The 13002-nt window shown below is 35.0% G+C and overlaps 1 protein-coding gene across 14 annotated transcripts in view; it reads left to right on the top strand.

Annotated features, from left to right (window-relative positions):
* Positions 1–13002, top strand: part of hyd (E3 ubiquitin-protein ligase hyd) — a 98031-nt gene that overhangs the window by 18177 nt on the left and 66852 nt on the right. For all 14 annotated transcript variants that reach the window (XM_089251791.1, XM_089251795.1, XM_089251798.1 and 11 more), the window contains exons 8-12: positions 754–977; positions 3321–3434; positions 5043–5311; positions 6394–6499; positions 11866–12014. In XM_089251791.1, the coding sequence (XP_089107917.1) occupies positions 754–977; positions 3321–3434; positions 5043–5311; positions 6394–6499; positions 11866–12014 (862 nt within the window). The remainder of the gene's footprint in view (positions 1–753; positions 978–3320; positions 3435–5042; positions 5312–6393; positions 6500–11865; positions 12015–13002) is intronic.

Here is a 13002-nt window from a genome sequence, read left to right as displayed (position 1 = left end):
ACAATGTGAAAATCATGATTTTCTGCTATATTTACCCGAAAGCGAAAGCAGTGATTCCACAAGTGTGACTGGTCTAAATCATAATACTGACGAAAAAGAAAGAAAAATATAGTTTTTTCAATTGTATATTCTTTATAAGTTAATTTGTAGTATGGAAATTTAATAGTGCCCTAGTTTTTCCTCGATATGCAAATTCACTGTGGCATAATAGTATGTTTTTCACAGTGTGAATAAAAAATACTGTGATATACATATAAAAATGTGTACATCATCAAAGTAGGGCAATGTACGATTTGATGTAAATGCAATATTTATCTTTTTTCCATGGTAAATCTTGTCCACATTTGCTCTCTAATTTTTCATATTTATAGCTGGAAAGTAATTTTCTGGACACCCCGTCATGGACACACCCCCACTTCCAAAAAAAAAATTGAGAGAAAAATCATTTTTAGGATGCGATGAGGGAAATGTTGATTGACGTGAGTCAAGGGGATGTATGTAGAAGTTCCACAGAGGAGTATGGACAAGGTGTATGTCTGATTTAATAGTAGTAGTCTTTACTCGCATTTGGTTGGTTTTTTTTTTGTCCCACTAGCTAAAATTAATAAAAAGTCAGGAGGAATCCATAGATATCAAATACATTTAACCTCTGCTTGATGATTATTGTAAGCATGTAGATATGTAAACTGATCATTAATTTATATTTTCGATGTTAGAGACAAACTATAATTTCTGTAATGTTTATTTTTGCAGGTGAGCGTGAAAGGGATAGCGACAGGGATAGAGATCGAGACACAATGTTCCGTTTGAGGGAGAGACAGTATTCCGGGTCTAGGCGTTGGTTGGAATCTACGCTGCGAGAAAGTGGAGCATCGGATAAGAGCAACGAAGTCATACTCGGTGAAACAAAAAAGAGAGACCTTGGAGAGGTCAATCCACTCTGGTTGTCTGAAGATTTAGAATTTTGGCCAGAAAAGGCATGTGTTGTTATTATTATATCAAACTATAGAAATTTGATGTACACATTTTTCGGCTGACTGGTCATAAGTTAACAATTATGATTTAATTAGTATCTCATTTACCTGCATTTATTTTGCATGTACATACAGTGATACCTATGCTAACAAAGATAATTCATTTGGAATCGTATTTGTTAGCCGAAACGAGATTTCTTGTATGTTTCTATGGAAAATCGTTAAATTTGTTCAAAGCACTATAAGAAAAAGAAAAACAGTGAAGGCTGAATTGAACTGCTTCACAATCAGATGGAGAATTAAAAAAAAAAGGAATATTGAAGATCTTTTTTTATTTCTCTCTCATACTATTTACAAACTTCTCATCAGTAACTGGCAGGCCCCGCATTTTACATTAACACAATCTGTTTCGTCAGTGTACTTTTATGTGATGGGATCAGAGAGCTCATTTCTTTGTCTCATACTCATGCAGATGGAAAAGATGAAAATATAAGCTCCTAGAATCATGGTTTGGTGTCGACAGGCTTTCACTGAAAACATTAAAATTTAGGTTTTTTTCTATTTTATCTTTATTGAATCTTCTATCATGTATGAAATGGATTAAAAGCTCTCTGAAAGAAAAGTAGTTATATCCAAAAAAATATTCCAAGGCACACATAAATTAATCGTGCTTAAGTGACAGTAATTCTGATGATTGCTGTGTTAAAATTCAGCTTACAATCCTACTGTTTTGTGTGAATGACCATGTCAACTAGAATATTTGTGTTGAACAATTTCTTTTTGAGTAGCTGAAATGCTATAACTCACGACAATCCAGCAGGAATCATGCTCATAAAATCGAAGGAAAGGGGGTATCTATTTCTCACTTTTTATTTGAACATAAATAGTAGCATTTCCTGAGCACATAACTAAATGCCCGATGTATCAAAGAACAGTTAGAAGTTTTATGTTCGGTACTTTCAAAGCCAGCTCACACTTTGTCAAAATATTTTGTGACTGAAGGTACTACTTTTACTTGTGAAAAAAATTGTGTTAAATTGGCCACATAAATGCAATCAAATCCGGTTATAGTGCCCCCCCCCCCCCCAACTGTGCTTAGCGCCAGAAATTTTCAGTGAACAAATTTTTCATTTCTAGAGATTACACGTGATAAGTTGTGATTTGATACAACATCGATTTGTAGTTTCGACGTGGCTTTGCCGAGCATCCTAATCAGAATTTAGATGACAGTTTTCTATTGCCGCATGGCTGGCAGACTGCACACTTAGCCAGGGGTATCTCCAACAAGTCAAATGGCATGTTCATGGATGTGTACACAGGGAACATCGGACGGGAACCATTCTGATACAACATCGAACTTATAGCACCAAAATTCTGCAAAATAAATGGTGCCATTAAATCAGGGTTCAACTGTACATAGTTACCTCAACTGGGTCCTCACACTTAGTGGTTTGAGCACCAACCTCTCAGTTATTGAAGAAAACATCTCTAAAACAGTACATTATCTGAATTGGCCGTTTGCGACATAATGTGATTGTCATGATAAAGAAATTGTCCTTTTTGTCTTACAACGCAGTTGTCTTAACTTTATGTGACTAGAAATATATGTGTAATTTTTTTTCTTAGGATGGTGGCCGTAAATGTCCAAACTCTATTGCCAAATGCTTTTACTTCATTAACTGTTATCATTGCTACATAGTTAACTTGTTGGTCGTTTATGAGTGCAATGATGCAGTGAACAATCTTGTAGATATTACTGCTAAGCTGATATCAAATTGACCTTAGTAACTTGTTTCCGAAAGCTACGTGGCGGTAATAGTTCTAGTTTATCTTCTGTTAATCTACTGCACAGTTAATATGTTCTTGATATGTAAATTGTAACACAATTGACACGTTTAAAAAGAAATACGATAAACATGTTGGGGTAAATCGAGAAGCTATCCATTCTTAGAATACAACCATAAGTAATCTTTATGGGCATCGTATAATATTTTATCATGTGTATATATTGTTTGTAATTTGTGTTAATTGCATTTTTAATTGGGTTGCTGTATTTTTGAAACATATGACAACCATATTTTTATGGGCATCTTTTTATCAGCCACCTCGTTGGGCATTTTGCCTGTTGTGGCGTTGTATTTGTATTTGTATTTGTATTTGTATTTGAAAAATCGAGGCTTTACTGTGATTCTTTCTTAAATTATTTATGGAGTTAAATAACTGAAAATAAAAAATAGTAAAAATATGAATTTGTTTGATGTAAAATACTTTTTGACAATTTTTCTGTGTATTTTTAATGTTTTCAAAGATAACATATTAGTAAATTTGTCTGATTGTTTTTCACAGGGTTTCAGGTTTACACAGATTGCATCGCTATATTCTGAGTTGGTTGCTGTGAATTCGGCAGGTCAGCTTTGTCAGTGGAAGTGGACAGAGGCAGAACCATATCGTAATTCTGAGGCAAGTGGTCTTTTCTTGTTGTGTATATCTCTTCATGTTGTTTATGCTGGCTGATATTTTTTGATAATTATTTTTTGATTGCTGTGTTTGTGAAGCATATTACCATATTTTAATATGCATAAGGAACTCCTTTTTTGCCAAAAATTGGGTTCCAAAAATAGAAATTTCTTATATATTAATAGTATTATAAATGTATCTTTTAAGCTTTTTTCCCAAATTTAGCCCAAAAAATCAGGGGTTCCCTATACATGTTAAAATACAGTAATTCAATGCAATCAGAATAAATTGTGAAATGAATCAAGCCTCGTCTCCCATATTTTTTGGTCTCCTCAACAATGTTTTAATAATCCATATTAATGTTCAAGATCTTAATTGGCATCATTGGATTCACATTAATTTTTTACTGTGAACCATCTTTTCTATACTCACACACAGCTCCGATGAATTTTGATGTAAAAGCATTTTGTGTAATAATCTGCCAGTGGGGCTGTGCAGTCTTGTGAACATCATGCTGGACTCTTGTCACGAGGATCCAAGTTCAAACCCCTGTTGGTGGCACAGTGGTGGTTAGCAGAACTTGTTTTCTGCAGTTTTTCTGATTTCAAGGTGTGAATGTGATGTGGTATTCCATTTGAAAAAGTCTCTGCAGAGAACAGGCAGACCTCCAGGGGCACATCTTAAGCTAGGGTGCAAGGGATGAGGTGCACCCGGATGGCAGGCTATAAGGAAGCAGCAGCTGAGGCTTGTTTACACATATATACAGCAGTCTCAAAAATCCAAGCCCTGAAGGTTTGAGTTTTCGCATAATCCAAGGCACTGAAAATTTTCTAATTCCCTTCTTGAGACACTATATATATATTTTTCGTATTGTACTATAATTTTCAATTTTAAAGGGACTAGGCAGCCCCCCCCCCACCTTCCACCTCCCCATAATGGGTAACTTGTGTGCCCTTGAATGGACGTAGACCATTTTAACTTTCATGGGATTGCTGAAAAAGAGGAGCAAATTTGCTATGCGTTGTGTTTTCTTCGTAATGGTGGACAATTGCATTGTTCCCTAATTGCTTACACAAAATCATTGGGAAAGACAATGGAAAGCTCTCAGCATTGTTCGCCATCAATGCCATCCCCAACTTTTCTCGACCAGTCATCTTCGCGCACTTTTCACATTCATTATTTTTTGGAACACATCATATGGCATTCTATAATTCCAAAATTAAAAATTGCATTAAGCATGTAAGTACTGCTTTGGCATTTTTAAGTAAAAACATTTAAAGCACTTTTTTGTTTTTTGGGATAATTTTTATGAATTGTCAAGCTCTGTGTTAAAGCCATGCATACACACGCACACATATTCAAGCATGTACTAATTAGAATTTCCCCAGAAGGTTATGGGGCTCATGTACGTATGTTAAGTGATGGTAGTAGTCCGTAAAATATTTCACTTGATTCAATAATTATCTCTTGATGGTTACTTTCCCAAGAAATCATTAAAACATGTTGTAACAGATAATAATACCTTAGGTCGTGAAATCTTGTGAGGTCACATTTCTTGTGTATATCTACGTTATAGCTTACACATTCAAGTATTTGTATTACATTTTTCAGAACCCAAATGTGTTTCATCCCAAGACTGTCGGCCTCAGTTTATCTTGTGAAAGAATTACTTTTCTATCTGCATGCTCTATAAGAGCATCTGCTGTGACTGAAAGTGGGAAAGTTGCAACATGGATGGATGAGACCTTATCTTTAGTGTCATCGAAACTCGAACACTCTGCCCAAGTTTTCCAAGAATTCCAACAAGAAAAAATTGTATCACTATTTGTCTGCTCATTGTACTCTTGCGTTAGATTAGAATCTGGCAGCATATACTGGTGGTGAGTACAACATTTTTCAATTTTTCTTGTGTGTTTACAATTTGGAGGGTTTCAAGATCAAATTTTTTGCTGTGCAAGTCAGCACCACTGCTGATTGGTTAAAAAATCTAAGACGGACACTGTATGAGACAGAAACCTGTCTTTGATAGAATTAAAAAATAGTCTCTCATTGATTGCTTTTATGTGCACCTTTATAAAACATAAACCCGTCCAAAATGAATATTATTTCATTTTGTACAGGTTTCCACTATATAATAAAATAATAAAGGTGTGACAATCAAGGAATCTAAGATCAACCCCACAATCACTGAAAAAATTGTGATTGGAGACACTGCCACTACTCAACAATTTTCACCCATCCTATATGGATGGGTACATGCAAACCTGTTTGAAAATCGAGAAATAATGAAAAAAAATTGAAAAATGTGGAATATGTGTATATATGCCATCTATATGTCATTTTGTGTTGAAAAAAAAAAAATTTACATCGCAGGATGATTGGATGGGCTACTGTGCTCATCATCTGTGGATGATGGGAGCATTCTGAGAGTTGATTGTGACATCTCATTCATGAAATTCTTAATTCCATTATTGTTATTATTTCTATTCAAGGATGATGTCACTCCACACAAAGATTTTTAACAGCTGGCTTATGTGAAGATATATATTGGAAAGAGAAAATTCAACTTCCCCTGCGGGGAATGCACCGAATGGGACCATACATGGACAGTCCCGTTCAATGCACACAATCTCTAATGAAAGATTGAGATATTCATTGTCTCTAGTCTAGGGTCCAGGGCGTTCACCCAGAAAGTGAAAGGACGTGGGTTCAATTTCCCCGCAGGGGCAGTTGAATTTTCTCTTCCCAATATATATCTTCGCATCAGCCAGCTGTTAAAAACCATTGTTTATCTTGAAATATTTTAAAATAAAAGTGTATGTGTTTAAAAGTGGGAAGGGCTGTCCATAAAATGATTTATTATCTAAGGCGGCCTTGTGAAAATTCCGAGTTGAAATTCCACTTTTATGCAGAATCATTGCTTGACATCATCTGTGTACAGCGTGATCATTTGAATTTTCAGGGGAGTTGCTCCATTCAACCAACGCAAAAGGCTTTGGGAGAAAGTGAGGGCAAAGTCAAAGAAGCAGTCATCGTCATTCCTGTCTGAAATTACTGCTGGTTCTCAGGTGAATCTTGTTTGTTTTATTTATTTCTCCTTGTACTCCTTAAGATATGCTTGCTTGTTCTCTTATTTGAGATATGTTTGAAATAGTAAATGTGTATATTTATTGATTTGGGTCAAAATTTTTATTACTGTTCATGAAAGTGGCATCATTTTTTGTGTGTGACCAGATGAACTTGATATAATTCTTACTAATCATTCCACCTTCTATGCCATGTAATGCACTCACAAAGATTTGATTCCAGACTGAATTTTATTCCATGCCGAATAACGAGCGTCTCGTGTGTTTTATATACTAGTGGTTCTCAAACCACTTTTAACACTTGCAGTTCCCAGAATATTCTGATAAAGAACTATTTTCACAAACTGAACAACAAGGATGGACATATCAATATCAACAGCTCATTGTGACACCCACAGGAGCTGAAATCCACTGTATATTTCATATCTCGGCCTTCTCATTTCACTTTGTTAGTCGTTCCACGGCACTCTAGACATCTGCTTTACAAATTGTTAATCCTTATCATTGAGGAAAGGGAAATTGTGGTACTAGCTCCATCAAAGCTCTGGTTGCATTGTTTTTGATCCATGTAAATGGAGAAAGACTAGGAGTGTGGTGAACCTTTCACTGAGATTAAAATTACGGTATTTTACACTCGCAGTGGCTTAACATTTGTGGAAAATTCCGTTTTTTAATTTTTGAAAAATTTTAAAAATACAATCACAAAACATCAAATGTTTTCATTTTATGGAAATGAACAGTAATTTTTCTTTCGAAAAAAACTGATTTCTGTTTTCACTCACCCTAATAACAGGAGTGGGAACTCTGCGCCAATTGCGCCGCACTGCTCCAAAACTAACATCTTGCGCCATCCTGCTCCAATAGCGTATTTTCGCATTTTTCTGCGCCAAATAGCGAATTTTGCTTCAGTATGCCCGGAATTTCAGAAAGCGCGCCAAAAATTTTTTGTTCCTGCTAGCCACGAAACGTTTCTTTACAAGAAGAGCTGGTTTTATTCCACTATACTTAAACTATCCGCCCCTGATCGGGCTTTCCATCGTGAAACCCCGATATTGTCCGTGATCGTGGAACTGAAGATGGTTTGCAATGCCTTTTAGCTTTAAATTGCAAATTCGAGTGTTTCCGTTTAAAAAAAAAGTCATCACTGGAAGCAGCAGAAATTACTGTAGTCGATTGTCACTATGTTAATTCCCGATGTTTCGTGAAAAAAATTGTCATTCCGGGAGTAAAAAGCGCATGTTCGCCGAATTACGAATTTTTGTTTAGAAACTTTGCCGAATAACGATCGTTAAATCGCCCATGTTGCCGAATAACGAGCGTTAAATCGTCAATATTGCCAAATATTGGTGTGCCAGTCGGTGTAATGGTTACAGTACAGGGTTTGTGTATCGAAGGTTGTGGGTTCGAATTTCAATGTAAATCCACTCGAATTTTTTTAGTCGCTGTGGTGGTCGAGTGGTTGTAGTGATTTTTGAAACTGCTGGCCTTGATCAATTGCAAATCGGTGACTGAGTAATAATATTGGATTTCTAGAAAACCAAATAATTTTAACTGACCACTGCAAAAATTGCTCTATGTGTGGGAACAATCAGAACCACGGGGAAGCAAATATAATTCCAATTCTGTATTTTTTAGAAATCAAAGTATAATTACACAATTTTGCTGTTATTATGCTGAAATATTACAAATAATGAAATTCATGCTTAAACATATGTATTTAACTTCAAAATTCACTTATCACCCTCTATTTGTTAGATGCATAAACCTCTGATATCCCGTCAAGTGCAGTGCAACAGTAATAAGAATGATAATAAAATGAGCATGATGTCAGTGCACGCCAAAAAAGAAAAAAAATATCTTAAATGCATTAGAGATGGGGCGAATCGTGATTTGGCTGAATACAAAATATATTTGGCTAATGTCTTGGCCTAATACTGAATATTTGACAGCCGAATATCAATTTTTTTTAAATTCATCAAAGTTATAGATAAAATTGTCATTTTTAATTGAAAATAAAATGATTGATATTTAATTTTAGTTGTTTTTATTTAAATATTAATTTTAATTTATTATTTAGGTATTAAAAAACTGGTAACCAGAAGATTTTTGTTTGCCTTGATACTGACGATCAAATTGAATGATAGAATATATTATCTTAATTTTTTTAGTGATACCTCAGTTAACGTAGATGATTTGTTCCAGAATCGCATTTGTTTGCAGAAATGTGATTTCCCGTAGCTTTATATGGAAAATCATTTATTCTTTCTTGCTTCTGCCAAAAATTTTAAGAATTCTTTTAATACATCAAGGAATGCTATATAAAGCCCCGTTCACATGTACAAGATTGGGGGTCGCTTTGGTGGTAATTACGGTCATGACATATTTTTTCTTCTCGTAGGGAAGAAAAAGGTGGGAGAGAAGCTCATCAAAAAAATCCCATCTTTCTTGGGGTGGATTGGAGGTCGACACCGACCTTCTCTCCCATAATCCTTTGTGCCGCGTAAACTGCTACAAGCTCCTTCGTCAACCATCTTGAATCAATCACTTCCGTTCAACCTACGTAACCAGTGATGACTTCCAGAAAGAAGGGGGGGGGGGATTACCGGCATAAACTTAACTTCATGTGAACGGTTTGTAGCGAAAATCCCTGTTGCCGGGAACTTCCCGGGATGTTTTATTGTACATGTGAATGGGGCTTAAGTGATAAAAACTGATTGAAGGCTAAAATGAACAGCTTCAAAATTGTATAAATGAGAATATACAGGAACATGAGAGATGTTGAAGATCTTTTTATTTCCCACAACCAACACAAGCTTTAGTCTACTATAAAGCTTGTGTTGACACAACCCAGTCGAGTTCATAAGTGTCTCTATCCATTTGGTCAGCTCATTTCTGTGTCTAATACATGCAAATAGAGAAGATAATCTCCCATACTGTTCAGCTTGGTGCTAAGTCTTGCACTACTATTAAACCATACATGTAACCTCATCCATATTCCTATTCAGAACCTCTAATGAATTGGTACATGTTGGAGTGTACGTGTAGTGAAACTTGACGTGAAGTTTGTTTCTGTGTAATGCTTGTTATGTGTAGTGCTGCCATCTGTCACCAGTTTTTTCTAACTATGAAGTATAGAAAAAAATTAAGTCTTGCACTGAAAGAACACATGCTCTGAAAACATAGGCTCCCCTTTTTTCAATGGAATTTATATTTTGGCTGAATCTGTCATTTTATATGAAATGGTTCAAAGAATTTCAGAAAGGGAAGTGTAAATACATCTGAAAAAGATTTTGAGGTTGACATGAGATAATAATAACTCTCTCTCTAGTGACATTAATTCTGATGATTGGTGTGAAAATTCAACTTATGACAAGGATATTTTATGTTAGTGCATGCATTCATATCGTTGAAAATGTTCATTAGCTGGAAAATTTGTAAGCCAATGCGTTCGTTTGTAGAGGGGTCACTGTACTTACAGAATCATTTTTTTTTAACACTTGTTGCAATTTTACATCTAATTAAGAAAATTTCAACCATTATTTAATCTCAAGTATTAATGCATCATAAAATTTACAACTTATTTTTCCTCTCTAGATGTTTCTTGCCTCTCTCAGTAGCTCGATACGCTTCTTGTCTAAGTACATTTTTCAGTTAGTTAACTTGCGTAATTCATTCTCACTTACACATTATTACAGTAAAATTCTATTTTCAGAGTTTCGTGTTTTACTTATCCTAGACTTTACTTATCCTTCACCCTGACATAATCTCTTGCACAGAAAGGGATAGGAATGAATATACAATAAAGTATAATCAGTAAATTGTTAAATTATGTAAAAAAATTGCAATTAATATAATTAAAAAAATTATTTTTTTTTGTGCTAAGATTTACACAGATATTCGGCTGAACTGAATATTCTGCAAAAGGACAGAATAGCAGCGGAATATTCGTCCCATCTCTGAAATACATACCCGTGATTAGCTAGATGAAAGGGAAAATATTTTTCTCTCAATTTTTTGCCTTTTAACCAATTATCTGTGAAACAGTTATTGAAAACTGGCCCATGTTTCTCGGATTATTCATGAAAAAGCATTAGAAGATGATGGGGCTCCCCAGGTATTCAAATCCAAATCTTATAGGACTGGTGGCTTTTTTCAGTGTTATTAGGAATGTCGACATAATTTCAGAAAATTTAATTGTGGTCAGACCCCCATTCAGTGATAACATTTAAAAATTTTACACCATCAATACAAGTTTTTTTAGTGGCTGCCTGACTCATAGAATTTCTCTATCTCTGCAACAATTCGTGATTAGGGTATGATGACCTACCAATGGGCTTTTTTAATGCGACTTTGTCCATGTGAGGTTTGCCCATTTAGTATCCTGAATTTGAATTGGCTGGGTCCAAAAAAAAGTTAGTTATTTAACCCTGTTGAGGAGATTCGACAGAAATACTATAATCTGCTGTTTTAACAGCTCCATCTTTTGGATCTTTTCCAATTCTGATTCTGCCATAAATTGTAGAAAAATGCATAGAACAAGGGTGTCAACCTTTAGGAAAGTATGGGCCATTTCATTGGTTCGAAAATGTCTTGTGGGCCACTAAAATGATCTGGAACAGTGCCGCAGGCATGCCCCCATCCCCCCAGAAGGGTAGGGTCAGCAGGGCTTCGGCCCAGTGGCCTGAGACACGTCTTATATTTTTTTCCACTATAAGAGGTTTATATATAGGGGGCCTGTGAAAGATCTCAACCTAGGAGTCGGTTCTAAGATGGAGGGTCATAACTGCAGATCACATGTCATGGGCACTTGAGTGATCTGGAAATGTGTTACAAGTCACTTAAGTGGCATGGAACTATACAGTGAATCACTTTAGTGATGTGGAACTGCATTGTGAGTCACTTTAGTGATCTGTAAATATGCTGTGGATGAAATATATGCTCTAGAACTGTGCCACGAGTCACTTAAGTGATCTATAATTGTGCCACTTGGCTCATTTTTACAAAATTAGGTTTGATGTCCTGAGCATATATTCTCCCCTTCATGCCAGAAGCACGAATGTGTAAAAACAGGAACATTTAACCCCCCCCCCCCCCCCCCCAATTGAAGCATGTTACAAAGTATTTTAGGGAAATGACTTATAGAGTAACATGCGTAGTGTAAACATTCAAATGTCATTTCCCATGTTTTGAAAATTTGCACATTTATGCTTTTATCTTGAGGGAGGATGATATAGCGTAGAGATATACAGTTGGTATGATATTTGGCAGATTTGTCAATCCATTACTCCTGAGTCTTGTATTGGAATTATTAATGCACTTTATTCACATTTCCCAATGAATATTTTTAGGTATGCATGCGAAACAGTCCTATGTATCATTCTGGAGCACTGGCATTCACTAATTCGGGAAACATCCCAAAGGTTGGCCAGTTAATGTCTTCTGCTTGGAACCTTACAGACTCCTGTCATTTTCGAATATTACCTCCTGGTTCATCAAGGTGAGTGAGATAATGCTTGTAAACAGATTATGTATGCAAATTGTATCTGTTATTGTAAAAATCAAATATTGTATTTCATAATTTTCTTTACTGATCTTACTACTGGCTATGAAACTTATGTACAATGCAGATGTTTGCTTTATACTTGCTAAAATCTATTATGCCATTTCAGATCTCTGATAAATTTTACCATAAACTTCTACCAACATTTACCAAAATTGTCCTTGTCCTTGTGAATGTTAAAAGAAATTCCTTTCATATAAAAATGACTTGCTTGTGAAAGAAAATTCTTGGATATAGCATCAGGATTGTAGGAGGAATAATCCAGTATTACTTGAAGGGAACACCTCCCCCCATAATTTGTACATGCATCAATATAATGTCTGTTAAAGAAGACACATTGGCAGACATTTTGGCACATCTCTAGAAATAGCCGTACAATGAAACAGTTAGTAGTCGTAAAATACTTTATAAATATGTATTAATTCACTAAATTTCATATGCGGGAAAAAAAATCGATGTTATGAAAATATTATGAACAATATTTATTTGAAAAATCATTAAAAAAATTATGAGCGAGCTTAAATAAACCTTCAAAAATATGCACTTATACTGAAAATTCTTTAATTTTATGCATATAGTCCAGGCTCTACTTATCACATATGTCGGTTATATTTGTTAAACTAAGGTCCATGATTACATTTTCTGTTTGCGATTTCTTGTAACATATTTTAATATGTGAATCTCGTACCTAAATGCTTACATAAAAAAGGTAGAAAAATTATAAAAAGAGTGTTTGTGATTCCAAGAAATTATTTATCCCATTTTTGTTCCTAAAAAATCATTTTAAAATATTTCAAAATATACATATTCTAAACACTGCACTATGCAGCAATTTTTGGAATATATAAACTAAGCTGAAACTAAAATTTTAACCTGAAAGCAACACATTTTCTTCGAAAACAATATTCCTTCAAAAAACCTGGAT

Source organism: Pholcus phalangioides, unplaced genomic scaffold, assembly GCF_987345545.1.
Source record: "Pholcus phalangioides strain wild (caught in Gottingen) unplaced genomic scaffold, Ppha-v1.0 ptg000027l_1, whole genome shotgun sequence".
Taxonomy (NCBI): domain Eukaryota; kingdom Metazoa; phylum Arthropoda; class Arachnida; order Araneae; family Pholcidae; genus Pholcus; species Pholcus phalangioides.
This window is presented reverse-complemented; position numbering and strand designations above follow the sequence as displayed.